Below are 23,855 nucleotides of genomic sequence, written 5' to 3'. Positions count from 1 at the left end.
TGCGCTCCATCTTCAGGCACCTGCAGCGGGTCTTCGTGGTCCACGGCATCGGATCCTCAACTTCACTCTCAGATATCCTGAATGTTTGCAGATTTATTATCGGACAAAAACTATATTTAAATGGCAAAACGCTTTTGAGTGAAAGTAGGAAATCAACGATGCGCATTTTTTCTCTTGGTTGAAGGATAAAGCTTCGCTAGAGGAGAGGAGCTCAGGGGTGGGGGAAGAGGAGAAGAGCTGAGCGGGAGGAAGAAAAGAGGGAGGAAGAGGAGAGCACAGAGGGAGGAAGAGGAGAAGAGCTCAGAGCGAGAAAAGAGGAGCTCAGAGGAGAAGAGCTCAGAGGGAGGAAGAGTAGAACTCGGTGACAGGTGCTGCTGGAGAGATGAGACCATCACCATCTCTTCTCCCTCTGACTTCATCACTCCGTCCTTCTCTTTTCTCTTCTTTTCTTTTATATTGCTTACAAAATATGACGTTGCTGCAGCTTCAGCTGGATCCGCTTCACTCGATGTTTTAATGGTGTTAGTTTGCCACCTGCTGGTTATGATAATTTAATCAAACCTCTTGATTCCGTAATTTTTTTTTTTTTAAACACAAAATGTCCCAAAAAAAAGAAGCACTTCCTTCCGTTAAGGTCAAAAAAGAATTTCTAGACATCCGACCAAGAGGATGAAATAAAAAAAGCTCAAACGTCCGACGCTGAGACGCCGTTCAGTTGTGGTTGCTAACGACAACAAAACATCTTCGGCCCTGTATCCATTAACGTCTCGTATTCATGTATCAACACACCATCTTTTTATTTAAATGAGCATTAAATCATCTTTGTGGACCTGGCAACCCAAAAGAAAAGGAGTAAAGGAGTATGCACACCTTCTCTGTATTGTTCACACCAGAAGATTTGACGGGAAGTTATAAAACCATATTTATATATGAGACATAACGGAAACTTGAAACCATAAATAAAAACAAAAAGCATCTTTTTTTTGCCGGTCGACCGGTTTTCATTGAAAAAGCCCCGATAACAACCAGCTGGTTACTGAGAAGTTAAAGAGCCAGAAGTTAGTGAATATTAAAGAAAATGAGTGAATATGTGACTCGGTGTGTGTTTCTGTGTGTATTAAATGTGTGTATTATGGATCACATGGTCACCACAAGGTGATAAGTTGTGTTCTCCGTTTCCTTCCAGCTTCAGGTGGAAATGAAAAGCACTTGTTATATTTAGATTCATGAATCGTGATCTGACACCCGGTAAGAAGGGATTTTATCAAGAGATTAACCATAAATCTTCCATGACGTCTCATCGGCGGCAGCATAACGAGCGCGTGACGAGATCCCGACATGAGGAATTTATAGCATCTGACAGGTGAGGACCAGAGGTCAGGACAGGTATATTATGACCAGCGGGCGTATAATTGGTTTTAAATATTGCATGTCATGTCTCCCATTTCATAAACTGTGATTCAATAACTGCCGTACAAGTAAAATGTGAGACCGACCGCCTCCTCGTGAAATTCATTTAAAAAAATTAAAGTTGAAATGAGGAAAAAAGAAAGCAAGTTTTTTTCTTTTTTGAATGTGTCATTGCACCATTTATTTATTAAAGTTATGCATAACCTTCCAACGTGATCATTGTACATATGTTGAAACTTCTTGACATTATTAGAACATCAGGCAGTCGGGATGAAATAATAATTAAAAAAAGCAGAAAGAAGAAGCAGCATGGAGCCGATACGGAAAAGAGAGAGAGGAGTTGTAGAGGATCGGGGGCGAGATACCCCCAAAAATGAAAAAGCGTGACATATAGAAGGGGGGGTAAGATAAATAAGCATGAAAGAAAGACACTGGGGTTGTGAGGAGGAAGAGGGTGACACCCGTAAGTGGAAAAAGAAAAAAAGGGGGAGGGGCACATGCATAGGAGGAGAGGAGCCGCCGAGAGGCAGAGCACCGCTCGCAGTGAGGAGGAAGAGGAGGAGGAAGAAAGAGGCAGCACGAAAAATGCAACAGGACCAGATCAGAGACGTCGCTCTTCATTCTAGTTTCAACGTCACACGAGAAAAACATTTCCAGACGGGAGCACATTGCAAGAGGTTTTTAAGAAGAAAAAAACCGTCCGTCCGTCAGTCCGAGTACATCCTGCCGAACGCCAACACCACGGCTACAAAATAAAGCATGCAAGCAATGTTGGAAACACTTTTCTTTTTTTTCTCTTCTTTTTTTTTTTTTTAAATGAAAAGAAAAGAAAATAAATACATCTCGGGATAAAAAAAATCTTAATACATTATCTTAAAATTTTCCTTTTCTTGTTTTTGTGTTTCTCAGATATATATATACATGTATATATATGTATATACATATACATAGATATATATTCTAAACACACATCTTTGTACATTTTGGTATAAGTTCTCTTTCTTGCAGGGAGATCCGGGGGAACATGGGGTGTTATATGGGGGGGGGCACTGGGGCAATCCCACTTTCCTGATTGCCTTGTGCTGATATGGGGGGGGGGCTCCACCCTTCAAAACATTTCTTGCTCACTCAAGTCTCTCATTCTCTGTGGGCGAGGGTGATGGAAAAACAAAAAGGGGGGGGCTCAGCAGTGAGAGGACGAGCTTATGGGATGTCCAGAATGTCCAGGACACCAGAAGCAGGAACAGGAAACACACGAGTCGGTACTTCCTCTTTGGAACGAGATAAAAAATAAAAAGCTGCGGTGCCGTTTCCCCCACTATCTTTTATCTGGAGGAGAGGAAAGAAATGAGAAAAAAGGTGAAAACATTTAGCATTTAAATTAAAAATGAGAAAACATACAGAATAATATGTAAATGAACATAATATGTAAACTAACATCTGATTATAACAACATTTCTATGGTTTTTTTCAAAACTTTTGGGAATCAAATTTGTTTCCAATAGACTTTTCCAGGCCTGGAAATAACCCTAAAAAAAATTCCATGACTTTTCCAGGTTTCCTGTGCGAACCCCGACGTAATCATAATGAAAACGCTGACGCGGCGAATCGAGGTACCTTTGTTTCCATCCGCGTCCGCTGCCGACCTCTCTGGCCTTTGGCGTATTAGATTATTGTACTTGGCCTCAACATCCTGAGCGAAACAAACAAACAAACAATGAGCACGACGTTGAAACGCAACGTGATGATGAATCCGTGTTGCCGGGGCGACCGCTCCACACCTTCAGGTAGTTGAGGTTGGCCTGAAGGTTCCGGAGGTGGGACAGAACCCGCCTGCTGAACGAGGAGAGGCTGCCGGCCTGCGACGCCGTGGAGAAGCGCAGGTTGATGCCGGAGTCGGCGGCGCAGCCCCGAGACGACCGCAGCTGCTTCCCGCCGGCCGACGCCAGGATGTCGTCGTCGGTGCTGCTCTCCCCCGGGCCGCCGTACCCCTCCAGAACCAAGAACCCTGCTGATGGAGCCGAAGGACGAGCTTCAGTACCGACGAGCGACGGCATTTATAATCCGTTTAAATCTACAATTTAATGTATGAATAGTAAACGGCTAACGCGGTTCATACTCGTGTCGACCAATGGGCTTCCAGGATATTTAATCACATTTCCATGACTCAACATTTTGTGAAATCTCGATGTGTAACATGAAAAAGTGAGAAAATGTCATATTTAAATGAACAATGAGAATTCAAAAACATAGTGTATATAACCTTACATGACTCAAATGAATGAGACAATAGTTTGATTAAAAGAATAAAACATTTATGTCTTTTCAGTTACGGTGCGTTCACTTACAGCACGAAAAAAGTGTGCTGCGAGTATGAAGAGGATGTCGGCGTATATTTAGAGCGTCATTCTATTAAAAGCATATTAATTATTTAAAACCCAGTGTAAATGCTCATGAACTAATTTCCATGACTTTTACAAAACGTATGGGACTTTTTTTCTCCCCAGGACTTTCCCAGGCCTTGAAATAACCATTAAAAACAATGAATGAGACGATAGATTGATTAAAAGAAAAAACATTCAGTTAAGGTGCGTTCACTTAAAAAGCATATAAAGTATTTAAACCTGAGCGTGAATGCACATATGAAAATAACACATTTAAAAAACTTTGGGGGGTTTCTTTTGTTTTTCTGGACTTTTCCAGGACCGGAAAAAAAAACAATTTTCCAAGTTCCATGACTTTTCCAGGCTCACCGTCATCCTCCGGAGAGTCGAAGAAGCCCGTGTCCCCGGAGCCCAGGTCCTGAGCGGGGTCCTCGGTGTGGGCGCCGTTGTGGACCGGCACGCGGGCGCGGCTGTCGACGGGCGTGCGCAGAGACGTGGTCCTGAGGAGGCGGACCCCCGTGGAGCGCTTGGTTTGCTCCAACGCCTCCTGGGACATCAGCTGGGTCACCAACACCTGCTTCAACGCCGCCACTGAGGGGGGAGGGGGGGGTTATGACATCTACGTGTAATATAAGATCAGACTGAGGAGTCCTCCTCCTCCTCCTCCTCACGTGTTTTCAGAGCTTCGTCCGCTCTGGAGGGGAACACGTTGAACGAGTCTCCTCCTTTGCCGTCTTTCGCCGCCCGATAAGGAAGCTCCGGGTCCACGAAACCTTCCTCCTCCTCCTCCTCGTCTTCCTCCTCCGCCTTTATTCCCTCGAATGGATTATTGCTGGGTAGGGAGCTCTGCGTCGCGCTCCTCGGGGCCGGGCTGCTCTCTTTATCTGGACGGAGATCAGAACGAGGTCAGGATTGTCCGCGCGGTCCGACCAGGACGGGATGTGGGAGCGCCGCGGTTGCCCCCGGTTACCTGAGGACTGGGTGCTGCCGGTGGACGTGCGGTCCGGGTCTCGACTCAGCCTGGACACGCCCGCCGTGATGATCTCCACCCCGTCTCTCTCCCCACTGACACACACACACACACCGTTATGTAAATAGCGAGCTCAGAGAGCAATCCGATTTGATGTTAGAGAAGAGGATGAAAACAACGTACTCGGTCTGAGGTAACGGGATGACGCTGTGAGGCTTGACTTTCATGGCGTCGGCTCTCTGAGTGATTAGATGCTGCCACCTTGTGCGAGGAAGAGGAGGAGGGCCGAAGAAGAAGAAGAAGGAGGGAGGAGGGCAGAAGAAGAAGAAGGAGGGCAGAAGAAGGAGGCGGAGCGCAAAAGAAGGAGGGCAAAAGAAGAAGGGCAGAAGAAGAAGAAGGAGAGAAGAAGAAGAAGAAGTTGTTAGGCTTATTGAACGTACGCATTAGATGAATCAATGAAGATGCTGACTCACGTTCTCTGATCTGAGACGGTGGGCGCCATCAGCTCATAGATCTGGGCGCCGTTGTCCGACATGCAGATGACGAAGAAGGACTTGTTGTCTGGCGAGAGAGAGAGAGAGAGAGGGGGGGGGGGGGAGATTCTGGATATCGCATTCATAATAACTTCATTTCTATAGCACCTTTAAAAACAGGGTTTACAAGAGGGCTCTACAGAGGATCACGGTCACACAAATGGAATAGATAAATACTAAATAAAGAACAGACAGAATAAATGAGGGGAAACAAAGAACTGCATAAAAAAGGAAAAAAATCACGTCGTCAGCGTTTATACACATGTTGACCAACGACTTTTCCACGACTTTAACCCTCCTGTTACCTTTGGGGTCAATTTGACCCCAGGCTGTTTTTCACTGTGTCAAACATATAAGAAATATCAACTTTTTTATATATTTAAAGGGCTATTTAGGTAGTCAACAAACAAACAAAGTACCTCACACGTAAACTTGGGAAACAATATTAATTCTAATAATTTTCTGGAGGTTTTAATTGCTGGGGTCAAATTGACCCCGAGTGTAAAATATTTTCGTAAATGTCAAGGTAACAGGAGGGTTAAACCAAATTTCCATGACCAAACATTTTGTGAAATCTGTGAAGACACGAATACACCAATAGTTAGTTTATATATATATATATATAAATGTTTATTCTTTTAATCAAACTGCAGAAATGAACATATGAATATAACAACATTTCCATGACTTTCCCAAAACTTTTGGGATTTAATTTTTTTAAGGACTTTTCCAGGACTGTAAATGACCATTAAAAAAGATTCCATGACTTTTCCAGGTTTTCCATGACCGTACGAATCCCGAGTTACATAAAAGCGTCTTTTAAGAAGAGATTTAAAAGAAGCCACTGAGGGCTGTATGTCTGAATGTTGTATCGTGGGGGGGGGGGGGGGGGGGTGTTCTGTTGTTCTTTGATCCATGACGGCACCCTGCGGAGCGGTTCTGTGTGGACTGACCTGTGGCCACCGAGCGCACCAGCACCGTGCTGAGCTTGATGACGGGGCTGAAGATGTGCTTGGTATCCGCGGGGCCCGCCAGGTTCTTACTGTGACACTTCAGGATGAGGCGCTCGTCTTGTTTCTGGAGCAGAACCAAGATGTCCTGCAGCAGGAGGGTGTACAGCTCTGGAGAGGCGGGGGAGACCAATTAGCTTCATCTGTTGGGTTTTTTGGCAGCAATACATAAATCTAACTCTTATAAATGTGTTACGAACCAATCGTCTTGTCCTTGTTCACTTTCCACGACAGAGGCCCCTCGTGCACCAGCGTCCTCTTGGTCAAATCCAAGTTCTGCAGGAGGGATGGGATCATAAATATATATATATAAATAATATACGGCTTATGAGTCAGGGTTCATCCCCGTGGCGACCAATGGGCTTCCACGACTTTAAACCACATTCTCAGGTGTGAAATCTCAGGTGTATACATGAAAAAATGTCATATTTAAACTAATGAGAATTCCAAAGCATACAGTGTATAACTTTAAATAATTCGCATGAATGAGAGACAATAGTTTGATTAAAAGAATAAAACATTTATGTCTTTTCAGTGAAAAATGTGCGCTGCGAGTATGAAGAGAGTATGTCGGCGTATATTTAGAGCGTCATTCTATTAAAAGCATATTAATTATTTAAAACTCAGTGTAAATGCTCATGAATAGAACTCATTTCCATGATTTTTACAAAAAGTATGGGATTTATTTTCTCGCCATGACTTTTCCAGGCCTTGAAGTAACCATTTAAAAACAGTCCAGGACTTTTCCAGGTTTTCCATGACCGTATTGAATCCTCGCCGGTGGTCCACGGAGCCTTCTTCTTTCACCCGGCGTGTGGCGGGCGTACGACCGGTGCGTTCAGGAGAAACTCAAAAGGGGGGAACTTAGAGAACTCACCTTGAGCTCCAGGATCATGGGGTTGTCCGTCTGCTTCAGAGAAGAGAGGTCCAGTCTCCTCTGGTAGTCCTCCAACCTCTAGAGAGAATACATGGAGGCAGAGGGGGAAAGAGGATGAGTAAGCGCTCTTTAAAAAATAAAAAATAAACGAGAAAAGAAAGGAAGCCTGGGGAGCAAAGAAAGGGATGAGACTGAAGAGGAGGAAGAGGAAGAAGAACCAGCCCACCTGCTTGTCCTCGGACTCTTTGACGGCCTGGTTGACGTGGTTGAGAATCTTCCGGCAGCCGTCCGCCGCCTGCTTCACTTTGTCCTTCTCCACGGCGTTGTCTGGAACATCGAGACGGGCGCGTGTTTAAAAAGTGTCGCCGTGGAAACCGACGTTCCCCTCTCGTCCGCGAGCGCGCTGTCGGCCCCGGGAGTTCAGATGGGCGCATTACGACCCTGTAATAGCTGCTTATGCTTCATCGTTGGTGCGTTGTCTCTCCGTGAGAGAGTTAAATAATGGGCGAGACGATTCCCAAAATGTGCAACAGCTGCTCCGCGGCCATTAAAATGCTAATTTCTCCATTTGTCTGTGTAATTCACTTATTGGTCAAACGCCGCCACGCGGACCCGTTGTAGTTTATCCGTCTCCACTTTAGAGGTCCGTCTTCATCTAGTGGACTCTAGTAGATTCAGGATGTAAAATGCAAAGCGCGTTTTATTCCTGTACGACTTGTTTCCATGGTTTCTTACCACACATGTCAATTAGTTTCTATATTGAACGAATTGCATCGATTTGAGGTGTGAAGAGGTGACGACGACCAGCCGTCAGTGAACCTCGAGTTCATGCGGGGGGGGGGGGGTCGTATTTCTCGTTAAGTTCGGAGGGTTTAAAATGGAATGAAATTGTGGAGAGGTTAAGAATAATAGTGGTGAGAAAGGTAGATCACGATGTCTCTCGCTTTACGCCGCCTACACGGTTTATTAAGCTGCAGCAACTAATTAAATACCAAAGTTAATTTAATTATTTTTGATTTATCAATTACATTATTTGTTTTAAGATTCCTATATATATATATTTGGTAAGGACACACTACAGCACCTTTGTACTTGATAAGGAGACACTACAGCACCTGTGTACTTGGTAAGGAGACACTACAGCTCCTGTGTACTTGGTAAGGAGACACTACCTGTGTACTTGGCGATGTTGTCCAGGAGCAGCGGGTACTTGGTGAGCCGCTGCATCTCCACAGGAATGATGTCCTTCAGCTGCAGCCGGCGACACTGCCTGTTGCTTTCTGCCTCCTAAGAAGCAACGGCAATAAAATCAGGATGGGCTGAAGTTAAGCTGTCGCCATAAAAAAGGCGAAAATAAATCTTTAAACGAGTCCACATGGTGACATGTCGGTGTCGTTCTCATTCGATCATTGTGCGCGACACATTCTCAGCATTCATCCGGTACTGTAACCACGGCGACACATTTCAGCCGGACGTCGGGCGCTACCTGGACGAACGACGTGAACCGCGAGTCCTTCTTCTGCTTGGTTTTGATGATCTCGAGAGCAAACGGCTGATTGCTGCAGAACGTCCCCACCGCCTTCTTGATCTTCTCCTCCTCGCCGTCACTGAACTGTAAGCGGGGCAGAGAGCCGGGGGTCAGTCGCTCACGTCCGTCTGGGTCAGCGGCAGTCGCCATGGAAACGTCTCGCACTCACTCATCCGAGACTACGCCGACCTTTCCGTATTCAAATCGCAAATCAAAACCCACCCGTTCAGAACTGCTTTTAATGTGTGATTGTGTGCTTCCACATTCTTATTGTTTTTAATCTATTGTAGGGGACTACGGACGAATTCACGAGGGCCCTTTAAAGAAAGGGGCGTAACCCGGGTGACGGGGTAAAAGAGCACCAGGAAGTAAAAGGTAAACACAGGCGTTGGAAAGAGAAACAAACGGCCACGGCCAAAAGGAAATACTAGACTCCTCCTTCTTTCCGCGCACCTACATTGGTGACCCTGACATCTCGTGGACGATTCCGGAGAGAAGATGGCACCATCTTCTCATCAGAGTTATAGGAGACGCGGGCATCGGTGTGGTTTGGCCTTAAAGACATCACAGCGGACGCCACCGAGTACGACTCTGCCGCGGCGGCGCTCGGCAGTTCTACAGCAGGCCGAGTGGCGAGCATCCTGGAAGATCCGCCGGAGAGGGGCAAGTACTCTCTCTTGAAAGACCGTTATGGTAATTTGTTATTTCTATTGCATAGCTTCCAGGATGTTTTAATTATGTGACATAAAGTGTCTTTGAGTACTTCGAGAAGCGCTGTATAAATTTAATGCATTATTATTAGTATTAGTAGTTCTTTGGTTCCCCTAATTTAGTTTGTCTGTTCTTTATTTTGTCTTTTTCCATTTGTTTTGCCTTGATTTTCTGTAGAGCACTTTGTAAACTCTTTTTAAAAAGGTGCTATATAAAGAAAGTTATTATTATCATTATTAACCGCTACAATGAGCAGCAACTCCCGCACCATTCATTGCCTTCGCATTGAAAATGCGGAACGTTATGTTTTGATCGCCGTGTATTTATTTGTATGCGTGTTACTCGCATAACAAAAAAAGTTTTAAACCGAATCGCATGAAATTTGGTGGGATGATTGGTTATTATCCAGGGACCATTTGATTAGATTTTGGGATCAATCGGGTCAAAGGTCAAGGTCATGGAAAGGTCAACATCTTCTTTTTACCATAGCACGGTGAATTTTTATCCAATTGGCATGCAACTAATGCCAAAATGTTCATAATTCAATGCCCAATCTTGTGATATGCGAAGGTATGCGCTCTACCGAGTGCCCATTCTAGTCTTCAAATGTTTTTAATATGTTTGAAAGGGGAAATACACTTCCAGCCTGAGAATTGGACTTACCCAGGAGAGCAAGTCGTCTCCTATCTGATCAATTACCGACGACTCGTTTCTCTTCCGGACGGCGGCCATCTGCTCCAGAACTGAGGCTGAGAGTCAAAAGAGAGGCGTCAGTGTGCGTTTGTGTACACACGCGGACAGAGATGAAGGACATTAAATGGGAGGGTGCTGCTGCATCTTCTATTTTGAATCTCAATTTGTGTGTTTTCTTATTGAATCTCAAATGGTGGAGGACGTGTACCATGCAGCTGTAGAATCTCGTCCAGGTTGCTGAAGATGTTCTTGATGTCGGCGGGAGGCAGGATGGCCTCTTTGGAGAGCTTCTGGTAGAACACGTGGTCCAGAACCCTCAGCATCCTCACGTGCGCACGCTCGGTGTAGAACAGCTCTGCGGGCGCAACGCGGGACGTTAATTGAAGACGGCGGATCATTTGCGCGCCTCGACACGGCGCACGTCTGGGTTAAACCCCCGGCAGATGCTCTGCTTCTACTCATTATATTCTATGAAACCTCTTGTATTCAATAAAAAAAGAAGAAGATCCGGTTAAAATGAAATTGCAACATGGTGTGAAGTGGGAGAGGCCATGTGCTCACCGTTGATGACTTCCTGTCTCTTGATTTCCTGAGGCCTGAGGCCCGCGAGGACCTCTCGGCCCACCAGCTGCTGCCAGTTGGGAGGGTCGTGCTCCGAGTCGGTTCCCTGGTCGTCCTCGCTCTGGACGTCGGCCGCTCCCGGGCCCTCCAGCCTGCGGCGAGACAGAGTGTGAGCTCTTCATCTGGTCCACTCGCGAGCAACTTGGACGCGAGAACAATGACGAGGTATTCTCACCTTCTTATGACCTTTGGTGTTCCCTCGTGGGCTCTGCCCCAAGATTAAACGTTAAAAAATACAAAATTAACTTCTTAATCAGAAACAGAAACATTTATTTGCGACGCGTGTTAGACGCACAAATAATTTGACTTGGCGGCTGGTTGTTTACATGAGACAAACAAACAAAACAACGACAATCTACATAGTGCCAGAATTTAAACATTACATTTATAATGGTATAATATAAAAGTGCACAAACAGATAACAGTGGTGTAGACAGGTACTGCGAGTGTGTGTTAAAGTGACATGTGAAATTCAATATGAAGTATAAAGAGGTGTGCAGGGGAGTGACCGGTAGGAAATGGTCCTGGGGAGGAGCAACGTGGTTGCCGTGAACTGTAAACGCACCTGTCGCTTTCTCTGTCGTCCTCCTGCAGTTGGTCCAGGTTGTAAAGGTCAAAGTGCGACGCGGGGTACAGCAACCCATCGAGGGGGTCGGCCTGGAGGCCGTCACTCAGCCGGGACGGGCCCGAGGTCGGAGTCCCGCCTGAAAGACGAGCGACAGGTTTAAAAAACACTTCCTCCTCCTCTGGGTTTTCCCAAAAAATTCTACGTATGCGTTTAATTCCGCCGCTCACCCATGTCGGCGTCTCGGCCGGCGTCCGAGCCGTAGGCGGCGCTGTTCGGGGTCGAGGCGTTGGTCGACATGGAGTGCATGAGTTCCGAGCCCTCGCTCGACTGGCTGCTTCGGAGACGCCCGGCGTCCGTGTGATCGCTCGCCCCGAGTGACGGCTGAGACAACTGCTTCTGTGGCCGCGGGCGACCGTCCAAGGCTTTGCCGACTGAACGCGGAGGGGGAAGAAGGAAAAAAAACGGGGTCGAGATTAGAAGGAAAAAAAAGAAGCTTGAAAAGCAGCGTCGTCGTTTCGGCTCCATCGCTAAGCGCCGACTCACCAGACGCCGCTTCGATGCGGCTGGGCCGACGCTGAGGTCCGAGGATGCTGGGAAATCTGGGTTTCTTCACCTTCTCCTCTCCTTCCTTCTCCGCCTTGATGCTTTTCTGCAACGTATCAACGATAAAGTGGGAGTGTCAGATATGTGATAAAAGGGAGGAGAGGAGGTCAAAGGGCAACGGTACATACCTTGATCTTGGGAAGGAAGTTGATCCGGACACGCTTGGACTCCAGACTCCGCGGCTCCTTGACCCGCACCCCGAGGTGCTTCATGTACGTGTAGATGACGTACTGCATCGTAGTGCTGAGTTCAACCACAAAAGAAAAAGTGACGACTCTTTAGTTCCGTTGCTCCGTTTGAATTCGAACCGACAAAAACAACGGGACGCCGAGACTCGAGGCGTCTCTATTGTGACTCGCGCCATATGTCACGCCAGTCCTCCAAACAGTTTACCCCCAAACCATCTGTGGTGCGCGGCGAGCATATGGCATTCCAAACAAGACTGTTTTCAAATCAGTCACACAGTTGAATTATTTAATATAAACACACTGCATTAATTAGATGTTCTCGTTAAAAGGGTCTGCCCCCGGCGCGCATGTTTAATTTGTAAACGGTGGGGATGTAGAGCGGCACCGATATGTCACGTGTTCTTGAATGGAAAATATAAAAATATACTATTTTTAAAAAAGGTTGAAAAATGACAACCACTGATACATATTATTAGGACAATATTTTGTATTATAATGAATTTAAAAAGGGAGAAAAACAGTCTTATAAAGTAATACATACAGAGAGATATTAAGATTATTTTGGGGCACGTTACAGATTGAAAATGCAATGAACCCACAGCTGGTATGATGGGCCATGAAGTCCTAAACGATCCCCTTCATCTGCTTTGAGAAATACTTCAAATCAATCAACCAAATGCTCCCCAATACAACGTTCGCTTACCATCTCTCTTCCTCTGTGTTCTGAGTCGTTAACCTATAAACAAGACAGAGAAAACAAACTGAGTGGCGGATACATGAGCGTTTCTTTTCGTATATCTGTCTGCGTGGCGCGTGGGAGCCAGGGAACCGTCTCCATGTGCTACTTACAGGACCTCCTCGATCTTGGTGATGATGTTTTCCGCGTACGAGCGCTCTCTCTCCAGAGCGACGCGGTCTCGGACTCTCTCTTGGTCCAGCCTGGACAGCTCCACCTCAGCCACCGTGAGGCCCATGCTGCGCTTCTGCCTACATGGGCCAGCACATCAAGTCATACACACCGTGACTCTGTAACGCTTCATTCTGGTCACATGACATCTATTGTTCTGTCCATCCTGGAGAGGGATCCTCCTCTGTTGCTCTCCTGAAGGGTTCTTAATTCCCCCCCCCCCCTGAAAGGGTTGTGTCTATTTCTTGGGAGTTTTTCCTGATCCGATGTGAGGTCAAAAGGTCAGGGATGTCGTACGTGTACAGATTTGTGATATTGGGCTATATAATAAACTGAATTGAAAGGTCGATAATGCCTTATTCCCCCCATTTTCCTTGATGTGGGAACCAAAACCTCAAGTTATGCAATTCATCAACGCTTATAAAAAAAACAAAGGAAAGTAAAACATTCGGAGTTGACGAGCGTACCTGAAATCCTCGAGGTTCTTCTGCAAGTCAGGGAGCAGAGAGTCCTGCAGCGTCTGAACATGTTGTCGGTTTATTTCCTCAGGGATCAGTTCTGTCCGCCGACGGTCTGCAAACACACACACACTCTCACATACACAGTACGCCAAGTCTCCAACAGGATTACATCGAGTGCATACTAAATATGCCCTATAAAGGTTAAAATTTATCAGATCGCTTCATTTTTTAACACCTTGTTCGGGCGTGTGCACGACCTACGGGGGACTGTGTAACGGCCGGGAGGACGCGAGCCATCAGAGGTACGAAAAGTGTCCGGAACAAAAGAAATCGCTCGACTTGAATAATAAAAGAATGGCACCAGGCGGATAACAAAATGAAGCAAAAAGCATGAAACACCTACCGAGATCAGTGGAGATGGATTCGGGGACAGCGACTTTCAAATTCTGGGGTAAAAAAAAAGAAATAAAAACCATAAAATATAAATGAGTAAATATACTATTATTTTTTAAATAATATGAAATGTCAATTTGAGAAAAGATCATAAATTCAAGGCACTCGTAGTGACGTTAAGACCTATAAATAATGAAATAAGTCAATTAGTGACAGTGTAAACTGGTGTAAAGTGAGTTTACTTGAACATGTGGATCATTCTATTTACCATTTTGAGCTTTGGACTTAAAGAAGCACATATTTTGGGGCTGTCCTTTGTGTAAGTCAAGCCATTTTGACAATTTGGTGACATGCAACATTTCATCGGTAACGGGGGGGGGAACAAAGACTGCACTCACTGCTCCGCGGTCAATGAAGAAGTTGTGCAGGTCCATGAACACCCGCCTGGTCTCTTTGGAGTTGGTCTGCTTGTAGAAGTCAGCGTAGAGGTAGCACAGCTGAGGACGAACCATGGACATTTATGAAAAAGAGAACGGAGAATCCAAGTTTGCACGAACACGGGGAGACGAATCCATAGAAGATAAACAGTACGGCGCGAGGGAGGGAGGGTCTTACCACGGGGGCAGGGTCGAACTGAGAGATGACGTGGTGGAGGAAGGCCGCGAGGTGCGCGGGACGAGACTTGAGCTGCTCGATGTTGTTGAAGCTGTTGCACTGGCCGTTTGTCTGCAACGAGACGGGGACACCGGTTTGCACTGGTGGGCGTTTTTTTTTTGCTGACTGCCACAGACAGATCTTCCTAGTGCGCGTCTCGGCTGACCACTCGTGATCGAATCTCACTTCTCTGCAAATTGAACAAGTCCGTCAGTTCGCAGACTGTGGGAGATGTCGTATAGCTTGGAGAAGAGATTGGGGGGGGGGGGGCAATAGATGCCTCTCACTTCCCCATTACCACCCATCTCCAAAACAAAGCGGTTGTAGATCACCTCTCTGGCCAAAAACGCCAAACCCACCTCCATTATGGTTTACATGTTTCAGTTGCAATCTAATCCAAATTATATGTGAATATTCTTCATAAACTATATATTTTTTCATAACTATTCAAAATAAACGTAGAATTTCAGATTAATTTAGTCACACGCAGATAATGCTGCGGCGATCGCAGTAATACGCACGTTGATCTTTTCTAATGGCGAATGGCAAAATGTGACGAGACGATACTGGAGAGAAAAAAACGACAAGATGAGCTCATCTCCGACCCGAGTGAACCGGCGTGCTCTCCGATAAACAGCGGCCAGCCCACATGCGCGTGCTTCATAGAACTGGTAACTGCCGTGCACAGGGCCCCGACTAAACGGCGTCCGCTGGAGCTGCCGTTGAGGTCGTTGCTGCTCTGTGGATACATACCTGCTCCTGGTCCGAGTCGAAGTAGTCGTCCTCGGCTCCGATGATTTGAGAGACGAGGCGGGCGGAAGAGGGACTGCTGACCGTGGTGGGAGACAGAGAGTCCTGGGGGGAGACAGTTGGTACATGGTGGAATCAGTGGTTTCCATTTAGAAATTCTCCCGCTGGATCTGATGACTTCAAAAAGTTCTCTTTACACCAGGAAAAGAGAGCTGAATAAGTATCGTTGCTGAGTTTTCACCGGGCCGAAGAGCAGTTACCTGGTCAGCGGCGTCGTCGGCCTCCGGAGAGTGGCAGGAGTTGACGCTGTTCCTCGGGGTGATCTTTGGGCTCGGGTAGCACGGCTCTCTTGGGTAGAGGCTCTCTGGAGATCCGGGCCCATATCCGCGAGAAAGCTGCAGGTGGGGAAAGAAGAAAAAAAAGCGTTAGTCTTAGTTTAGCACAGCTGAAAGTCGACTGGTGAGCTACCCGGGACACACACACACACATCAATTAATCCCAATTTAACAAAACAAACCTCCAAAAACAAAGTGTTGCCAATTAATATATTCCATTAGTTTTCATACATGACCAAAATTTGAATGGAGTATCAATACATAGACTTAGCACAGGGCTAATTAAGATTAAATTAACTAATTTAGTTTAGCACGAGGCCACGCATCTATTGTCCGAGAGCGCGCCCGGTCTCGTCTTGGACTCCAGGTTTAATATAAAGCTCAGAGGCCTTTTCATAACGCCGGTTAGTGGAGCCGACCGCTTACAGGAGAGCTGCTCCAGGACAGGTCTGCACTGGTGTCTCCTCTGGAGTGCTGCGCCTCCAACATGCTACCGTCGTCTGCATCGCCACCGGGAACAGCCTCCTACAGATGTCCACGTAAAAAACCAGATGCGTTATTAATTATAAACAGACTTTTTACACTACAACAGTGACAAAGTCCAGAATGAAACATGTTTAGAACAAAACGAGGCAAACACAAATAGAAATATGGGAGTATTCTTAACGTAGACTCTGAAAAATACGACTCAAATTGAGAAAGCAGATTAATATGTTGACGCAAATAACACCAGTAAGTGAAGTAAATTAAATAAGCTGTCACACAGACACATACAAGACGCTTCTCCAGCGGAGAAAGTCTAATCCTCCGATAAGATAAGGATTAGGTTTGTCTGGAGCGTTGCCTTAACGCACCACACTAAAACCAGGGTTCTTACACATTTTGACCGATGGATTTCCAGGACTTTAAACCAAATTTCCATGACCAAACTGAAATCTCGGTATAAACATGAACAATTTAGAAAATGTAGCGTATTGAGAGCGTACGCCGGCTTATATTTTGAGCGTCTTTCTTTAAAAAACACATTAATTATTTCAAACTCGGCGTAAATGAACATGTGATTATAACATATTTCCATGACTTTTCCAAAAACTTTTATGATTTAAGTTTTTTTCATGACTTTTCCAGGCCTGGAAATGACCATTTTAAAAGTCCATTACTTTTCCAGGTTTTCCATGACCGTACGAACCCTGTAAATCATACTGCTTGTGCATGTTGCCGGTGGATCAGCGTCCCTGGAAAACCCTGATTCTGTATGCGAGTACATGGCAATGGGAGAGAGGGGGGTCGTGGGTATTTGATTTACCTGCGTTGCCCCGGTGGCCTTGAGGAGCTGACCCTGCAGCTGTGGAATGTGTTTCTTAGCTTCCTGGATGTCTTTCAGTAGTTTGGGGGAGGGGTTCCTGCTGTACTCCTCCTTCATGGCCTTGAGAGAGAGAGCGAGAGAGAGAGAGAGAGAGAGAGAGCGGTGGAATCAAAATGAGCAATCACGACGAGCCGCGAGCCTCCGGCGCGACTCCACTCGGACTCGGCCACGAGAACCAAGAGAGACGTTTACTGAACGTGTCGAAACATACAGTATATACAGTCTAAATTAACATATGAATATAACACATTTTCCATGACTTTTCCAGGGCTGGAAATAACCATTTTAAAATTCCAGGACTTTTCCAGGTTTTCCATGACAGTACGAACACGCCAAGGAATAGACCCGGTCTGAAGTGTTTGGATTCCTTCAGTGGACGTGGTGCGACCCTCCCACTGGGCGGGGGCAACGGCCCTGCAGGTAGGAGCTCAGTGCATGTTGGGGTTGTATTAAACGTTAGTGTTTTGAAAGCGTTTCACGCGTCACATAAAACACACCGAGTGAACGCCAGGTGGGAACTGACGCGCTTGAAGCTCGACGCGTGTCGAATCGGTTCTGAGGTGCGAGACGTTGAGGAGAACGGGCTAAATCTTTTGTTTTTTCATTCCGTCTCTTTGTTGTTGTTTATCCTATGTTTGACACTTCTCGCTCTAAATACGTAACTAAAATGAGCATCGTCGAAAAATCTGCACATGCAATGTCAACTATCTGAAAGACATCTGTAAACGTCTAATTGATGACTACTTTCAATAAAAAAAAGAATAAAAAGAAAGTGTTCCTGCCTCCTACCCATCACAACGTTCTACCTAAAAGACGGAGAGCTGATCCTTTCATCTTCAACACACGTAATGAACCGATTACTTCTGAAGATTTAGATTATAATCTCAAACACCTGCGAAGAAGAAATATTGTTAAAATACAGAGAGGATTGTTACGCTAACCTGTAGCTCCTGCTGCTCTTTGGAGAGCATCTTCTGCAGCATGTCGACCCTCTGGCTGCAGACGCCGCTATTCTCATCCTTTTAAGGGGGGGAAAAACGACAGGAGGAACTGTGCATTAGACGACAGATAAGGTAAAGATCATATATATATATATATATACACATACATATATATATATATACATATATATACATTTTTATATATCTCTATACACGTATACATATATATATATACACACACATATATATATACATACACATATACGTAATCATGATGCATTTAACGAATATTTAGGCGTGCAGAAGATATGAGAGAAGGGGAGCGATGGGATGTAGAGAAGCCACTAGACGGTCCTTTAACAGAGATGGATCAATACGGCCGTAAAGCAGATACACCATTAAAGAAAGTACACTAAACAATACAACTATATATTATAGCAATTATTCAAACAAAAGTGCTTTTACACAGGTGTCTTTGTTGCTCCAGTAACACCTCCGCTGACTGCTTACCTGTAAGAATGGTGCCCCATTCCAATGTTCATACCTTTTATACAGATTGGCAACGCGCATCATTCCCACTTTGAAAAGGGGAAGTGACGACCCATATGAAAGGACGTCAAGATGAGGATGAGGAGGAGGGAGAGTAGGGAAGGAAAGCAAGAAACGAGAGGTCAACAGAGGGTAACTAACTGTGGTTGGTACCCATGGTGGTGGCGGGAAGGAGAGGCGCTCCAGAGCGCTGTAGGGCCGTTCTGCTGCCGGGGAGTTGGGAGACGAAATGCTAACCCCCAACATTTCGGACTCGGCTTCAGACAGAGGGATCTGGGCGAGCCCTGGGGGACGCCCCAACACCGTGAGGGCCACATAGGAGCCCGCTGCAGAGGAAAGGTCATCGCAAAAAGAGTCAGTTTGACTTGAAAAGGTGAACTCATTTTGAACGTGGCTGTTGCTAGAACACCAGACGGGGAAGACTTACATTTGATAAGTTTCACCACCTCGATGTGATTTGAATGTGTAACAAGGGTCCCGTTAACCTGGAAGACAGAAACGGTAACATGATGAACATGTGGAGGTCTGGATCGAGGTCCATGCCGACTACGAACTATTCATACACAGTCATATCCATTGAATGTGTTCATGTGACTCTGTAACGCTTCATTCTGGTCACATGACATCTATTGTTCCGTCCATCCTGGAGAGGGATCCTCCTCTGTTGCTCCCCTGAAGGTTTCATCACTTTTTTACCCCGTGAAAAAAAAAATTCTTCTAGTTTTTGGGGAGTTGTTCCTGATCGGATGTGAGGTCAAAGGTCAGGGATGTCGTACGTGTGCAGATCGTAAAGCCCTCTTGAGGCAAATTCGTAATATTGAACTATACCAAATAAACTGAATTTCTTTTTTAAACAGATGCCGAGACCAAAACCTTCCGTCTCAGTCCAGCTTCACGCTTTGACGTCTCACTCCATGCCCAGATGCGAGGAGATAAAAGACGGTAGACGCACACAGCGACCAGCAGGTGGCAGCCTACAGCCTCTTTATTGGCCTTGGACAAGAAAATAGTGACATTAGTTATTTTAAAAAAGGCATGGCGAGAGATGTAGATACCTTGATGATCCTATCTCCTGTCTGAACTCCCGCCCGCATGGCCGCCCCATCTGGAAAAACACAACAGCAAAAGAAAAGAAAAATTGATAAAAGCAACAGAAGCAGCGAAGAAAAGATCTAGAACAATTGGAAGAATAAAATGGGTGGAGGAGAGAGGCATAAGACGTGCAGCTTGGTGGTGTAATTGTTGATATTTCTGCACAACGAATAGAGATAATAAAGCCCCGACAGACCAGATGCTGCAAAGTGACTATTTGAGTCCCATTTTGAAAAGATCATAACAGTGGTTATATTATAAGAAGGACCCGTTTCACAGCTCCACCCAAAACAAAGGGATTTAGGCACGAAACGGGTTATTATGAGATCCACGCCTGGCTCTAAAGTCAGCAAACAGCTGAAGTATTTTGTAAACCAAAATACAATCGTACCCGAAACACTATTACGATTTGAAATGTGAGTCTTTAGTACGGACATTTCGTCGTCCTGTCTGATCGGGTGGACTGAACGTTGGAGGAGCAAGAAGAAGCTGCAGCGAGATACTGACGGGTACATTTTGTTCATTTAAAAACTAAAAAATAAGTTGTATGAATTATTTAAATTAAATTACATTTAGCAAACGCTTTTATCCATAGCGACTTACGGTCACGTCACATTTATACACCGTAGACACAGCTACAGGGAGCAGCTCAGGGTGAAGTATCCTGCTTAAGGACACATGGACTCGGGCGGGGATTGAACCGCCAACCCCCTGAGTGAAATACAGACCTGCTAAAGTGACCTACAGAGGAAACTAAGTGTATTGCTTTGAGGCGAGTCGGTGACCAATGGGAGACAGTTGAACACTCCCATGCACCGACGAGAGTGCAACTGAAAATCCTCGATCGGTTCCTTCCCGTCTCAGTCTCTCTATTTTACAGACCGAGAAGGTTTCTATGACCAGATAACAGCCCACATGGTCCTCTACCAGACAGGAAGACAGCTGGGAACCACAGACCGTCGTCGTCGTCGAAGAAGAACAAGAAGAAGAAGAACCACCACCCTGTGTCTCTCCTGCAGTTTCAAAAGACCAACAGTAGATATTGTAACAACCCTTTTCTTTAAGTCGGAGACTCCGCCCTCACCTTCTTTGACGAGTTGCACGAACACCGGGTTGTCACCGCTGACCGTGAGCCCAAAGCCGTGTTCATCTTTCTGGATGATTACACATCGCTGAACCAGACCTGCGAGTGAGACACAAACACACACCAGAGTCTTCAAAGAGAACAAGGAAGTCAATACAGAGAATGTACTCACCTCAAATACAGCCAAACCTCCCCAAACATAGTCTTCAACACATCAGCACATGTCGTCTACAAGTCTGTTTTCAGGGGAACAACAGCCCGTAATAGGAGCATCTACAGTGAAGGAAGCTTGTTTTAACCCTCCTGTGACCTTTGGGGTCAATTTGACATCTCAAAAAAAAAATTATTGACAGAATTTTTTTTGCTGCATATTTCATGAATTTTCCTAATTTATTGGGGACAACTGGAAAAACATAACATTCACATGTTGATATGTTTTCACTGTCCTGAACACAACTTGTACGCATCGGTGTTCTTTGGAGTCAATTTGACCCCAGGCTGTTTTTCACTGTGTAAAACATCTAAGAAATATCAACTTTTAAATGTATTTAAAGGGCTATTTAGGTCGTCAACAAACACACAAAAAGTACCTGACACTTATACTTGGGAAACAATATTAATTCTAATCATTTTCTGGAGGTTTTAACTGCTGTGGTCAAAAAGGGTAAAAGATCTTAGTAAATGTGAAGGTAACAGGAGGGTTAAGGTAAGGAGACGTTGTTGAGGGCAGTTCTACCTTATTTTAGACGCATCGTCTTCCTTCTCATTTGGTGACAAGCCAATACCCAAAAGATTAAAATAAATCCTCCAATAGCGAGGGTCCTTCTGTGTGAGGAGGTGTTTTAAACAGGCACTCCAGACATTTGTTTGGTTTCAGCCTCCCAGGGGCCAGAAGGAGGAACGTTACTTTTCAGGTTTCTTTACGAGGTGTAGCGTAGTAAAAAAAAAGAGCAGAAGAGATTAGAGCTTATCCGACGTCTGCCCGACACCCGACTGGACTGACGGGACGAGAAGAATCGCACCAGGCAACCAATGCAACAAATACAACATTGTCTCATGTCATTGTGAATTATTAAATCAAAGCAAGCTCTCTTAAAACGCACCTTTATAAAAACGAGACTTTATATGTAACCGAAAGCCGAGTAGGGGGGGGGGGGGAATCAACAGGAGAGTGGAGACGATCGATGAGGGCGGCTGTGGGGTCGGTTGGGAGAGTGGAAGGAATGGGAGGCTTAATACACACAGAGAGGTTAGGGGAAGCAGAAGCCCCAGGCTTGGGGGTGTGTGTGGGGGGGGGGGAGGCATGGTGAGAGGGTTAGGCAGAGTGCAGGGGGAAGGGAGAAAGAGGAGAGGGCAGTGGGTGTCAAAGGAAGAAAAAAAAGGTGAAAGCATCTGCGTTAAAGCGCCGGTGTGAATCTGCCTCTAGATGTTGCTCTAACAGGTTTTGTGTTGGTAAGCCGAGAGGATCACCGGTCGGATGAATCCATCTTCGCTCATGTATTATTCAGAGGTCGGATTGATCCGAAATCTGCACCGTTTGCTGAAACGCGAGCAAAACGTCCTCGAGAGAGAGAGAGGGAATAAACTGACCTATAAACTGACCTTTCATACTCGCCTTCAGCCCCACAATCACCCAAAGAAGGAGGAGCCATTATAATAAATCATTACAATGCAGTTCAAAAAGGTCAGACTACTTTCCTTAAATCTAAAAAGGCTGTTAAAAAGAAATTCAAGCGCTGTTGTGGAATAAAAGCTTTTCATCGGTGAATCTACTCCGTTGTAAATTGGATGCGAGACCGAACGCCACGGAGAGGACACGCCCACGCCTCGCTGAATATTACGAGATAATTGTGTTGATAAGCGCTACTCCGGCGCTTGAGACCAGAGCCCCAAAAAACGATGACGTAGACGCTGCGATCGCGACCCGATTGGGTCTTCGCGGTCCCGGCGTGCCCTTCCCCGATCGGCCACGCCCAGATTACGCAAGAATCGTTTTCCGAAAGAAAGAAAACAGCTCCGCCGGTGATTCGTTTCAACGCGGTCGATAAGCGTTCCCGGCCTCGTCGTCTACGCTAGCCGACGTCGTGCGGTTACATTCATGCGTTTTATAATTCGATAACTGCCCTGCGGAGGAGATGTCTAGTCGCCGTTTGTGGTTTTAAGGAGGGCGATGGACACAAAACGGAGGATTTTAACCGTTTCTTAATATGTATTTTATTCCACACAGAAAACTTTAAACAAATAGAAGCATAAAGTAATCTCCAGTGCAATGCAGACTTCAGCCACCGGCGGAGCTACGAGTGGGAAGACAGATTAACGAGTCAGAGGCCGAATTTATTGAGCCATAATCTCGTAATATTTCATTTAATTTTGAAGTATATTTTGATGACACCAGCTTTGTAACCAAGTATGACGAATAAAAGCGTTCCACGAAATGCGTCCGTTTCAGTGTGCAGAACATTTTAGTGTAAGTTCGTTTCAAGCGCCACCTTTTATTCTAAAAGACGCCTATAATACTCTGGTGTATCTTCTGTAACTAGGCAACCGATCTATTTCCGGCTCAAACCGGCGCCCCCATGCAAGGTGTCCGTGAATAATCACGTGACGTCACTTTTCAGCCGCATTAGCACAGAAGGAAATAATGTTTCGCAAATAACGCCGAAGCACCAGCGTGGACGGGGATTGTTTTTGTTTTTAAATTTAAACGTCATAAAAGTTGACCCACACCCTCCATGACAATGTCATGGGATTTGTCAAAATATGTAAACCAGTCTTAGATGTGGTGGACCCCTCCGGGGTGGACTCTGCTGTGCCAGATTAAAAACACTGGTACAGATGCTGACTTGATTTCATTTGATGATGTAACCTTAAATATGTACTTATACTGGTGATGTGCGAATGTGTTATGTGCTGTGGTTTTTCTAATTATTTTGTGTCCATTATCTATTTATTTCTGTGTCTGTTTTTTGTTGTTCTTTACCCTTTTATTTCTCTTTTTATTTTGTATTGTATCCTTAATGTCCTGTCTTGCTAATATGTAAAATCAAAATAAATATATATATTTAAAAAAAAAAAATGTAAACGTTATATTGTGGATGGAGCCAGAGACCAGATATCAGCAGGAGCTGGTACCTTAATAATGAGGTTTTTTTCTTCAAATAGACTAAATGTGAAGTCAGGCATCCACTGGAAGTCTTTTTGTTGGAGAAAGAAAAAAAAGTGAGTTA

At 45.4% G+C, this 23,855-nt stretch overlaps 1 protein-coding gene across 6 annotated transcripts in view; it reads right to left on the bottom strand.

The window, feature by feature from the left end:
• Positions 1–2,074: 2,074 nt before the first annotated feature.
• arhgef12a (Rho guanine nucleotide exchange factor (GEF) 12a) overlaps positions 2,075–23,855 on the bottom strand; it is a 41,988-nt gene continuing 20,207 nt past the window's right edge. For 2 of the 6 annotated variants that reach the window (XM_056441559.1, XM_056441562.1), the window contains 37 exons: positions 20,629–20,727; positions 19,508–19,557; positions 18,880–18,937; positions 18,594–18,778; positions 17,904–17,981; positions 16,903–17,022; positions 16,023–16,121; positions 15,522–15,656; positions 15,265–15,366; positions 14,473–14,583; positions 14,256–14,354; positions 13,868–13,910; positions 13,471–13,576; positions 12,946–13,083; positions 12,800–12,832; positions 12,037–12,151; positions 11,849–11,954; positions 11,533–11,736; positions 11,303–11,441; positions 10,913–10,945; positions 10,678–10,829; positions 10,325–10,471; positions 10,087–10,172; positions 8,671–8,796; positions 8,357–8,471; positions 7,411–7,511; positions 7,185–7,262; positions 6,508–6,583; positions 6,251–6,418; positions 5,238–5,325; positions 4,948–5,025; positions 4,765–4,859; positions 4,466–4,678; positions 4,164–4,385; positions 3,192–3,421; positions 3,028–3,103; positions 2,075–2,739 (listed from right to left, as the gene is read on the bottom strand). In XM_056441559.1, coding sequence (XP_056297534.1) covers positions 2,729–2,739; positions 3,028–3,103; positions 3,192–3,421; positions 4,164–4,385; positions 4,466–4,678; positions 4,765–4,859; positions 4,948–5,025; positions 5,238–5,325; positions 6,251–6,418; positions 6,508–6,583; positions 7,185–7,262; positions 7,411–7,511; positions 8,357–8,471; positions 8,671–8,796; positions 10,087–10,172; positions 10,325–10,471; positions 10,678–10,829; positions 10,913–10,945; positions 11,303–11,441; positions 11,533–11,736; positions 11,849–11,954; positions 12,037–12,151; positions 12,800–12,832; positions 12,946–13,083; positions 13,471–13,576; positions 13,868–13,910; positions 14,256–14,354; positions 14,473–14,583; positions 15,265–15,366; positions 15,522–15,656; positions 16,023–16,121; positions 16,903–17,022; positions 17,904–17,981; positions 18,594–18,778; positions 18,880–18,937; positions 19,508–19,557; positions 20,629–20,727 — 4,115 coding nt within the window. In that variant the 3' untranslated portion in view covers positions 2,075–2,728. The other 4 variants (XM_056441561.1, XM_056441563.1, XM_056441560.1 and 1 more) reach the window with 3 other exon arrangements.

Source organism: Pseudoliparis swirei, chromosome 20, assembly GCF_029220125.1.
Source record: "Pseudoliparis swirei isolate HS2019 ecotype Mariana Trench chromosome 20, NWPU_hadal_v1, whole genome shotgun sequence".
In the NCBI taxonomy this organism is placed as follows: domain Eukaryota; kingdom Metazoa; phylum Chordata; class Actinopteri; order Perciformes; family Liparidae; genus Pseudoliparis; species Pseudoliparis swirei.
Note: the sequence above shows the minus strand (reverse complement) of the source record. Positions and strands in the feature narration are given on the sequence as shown.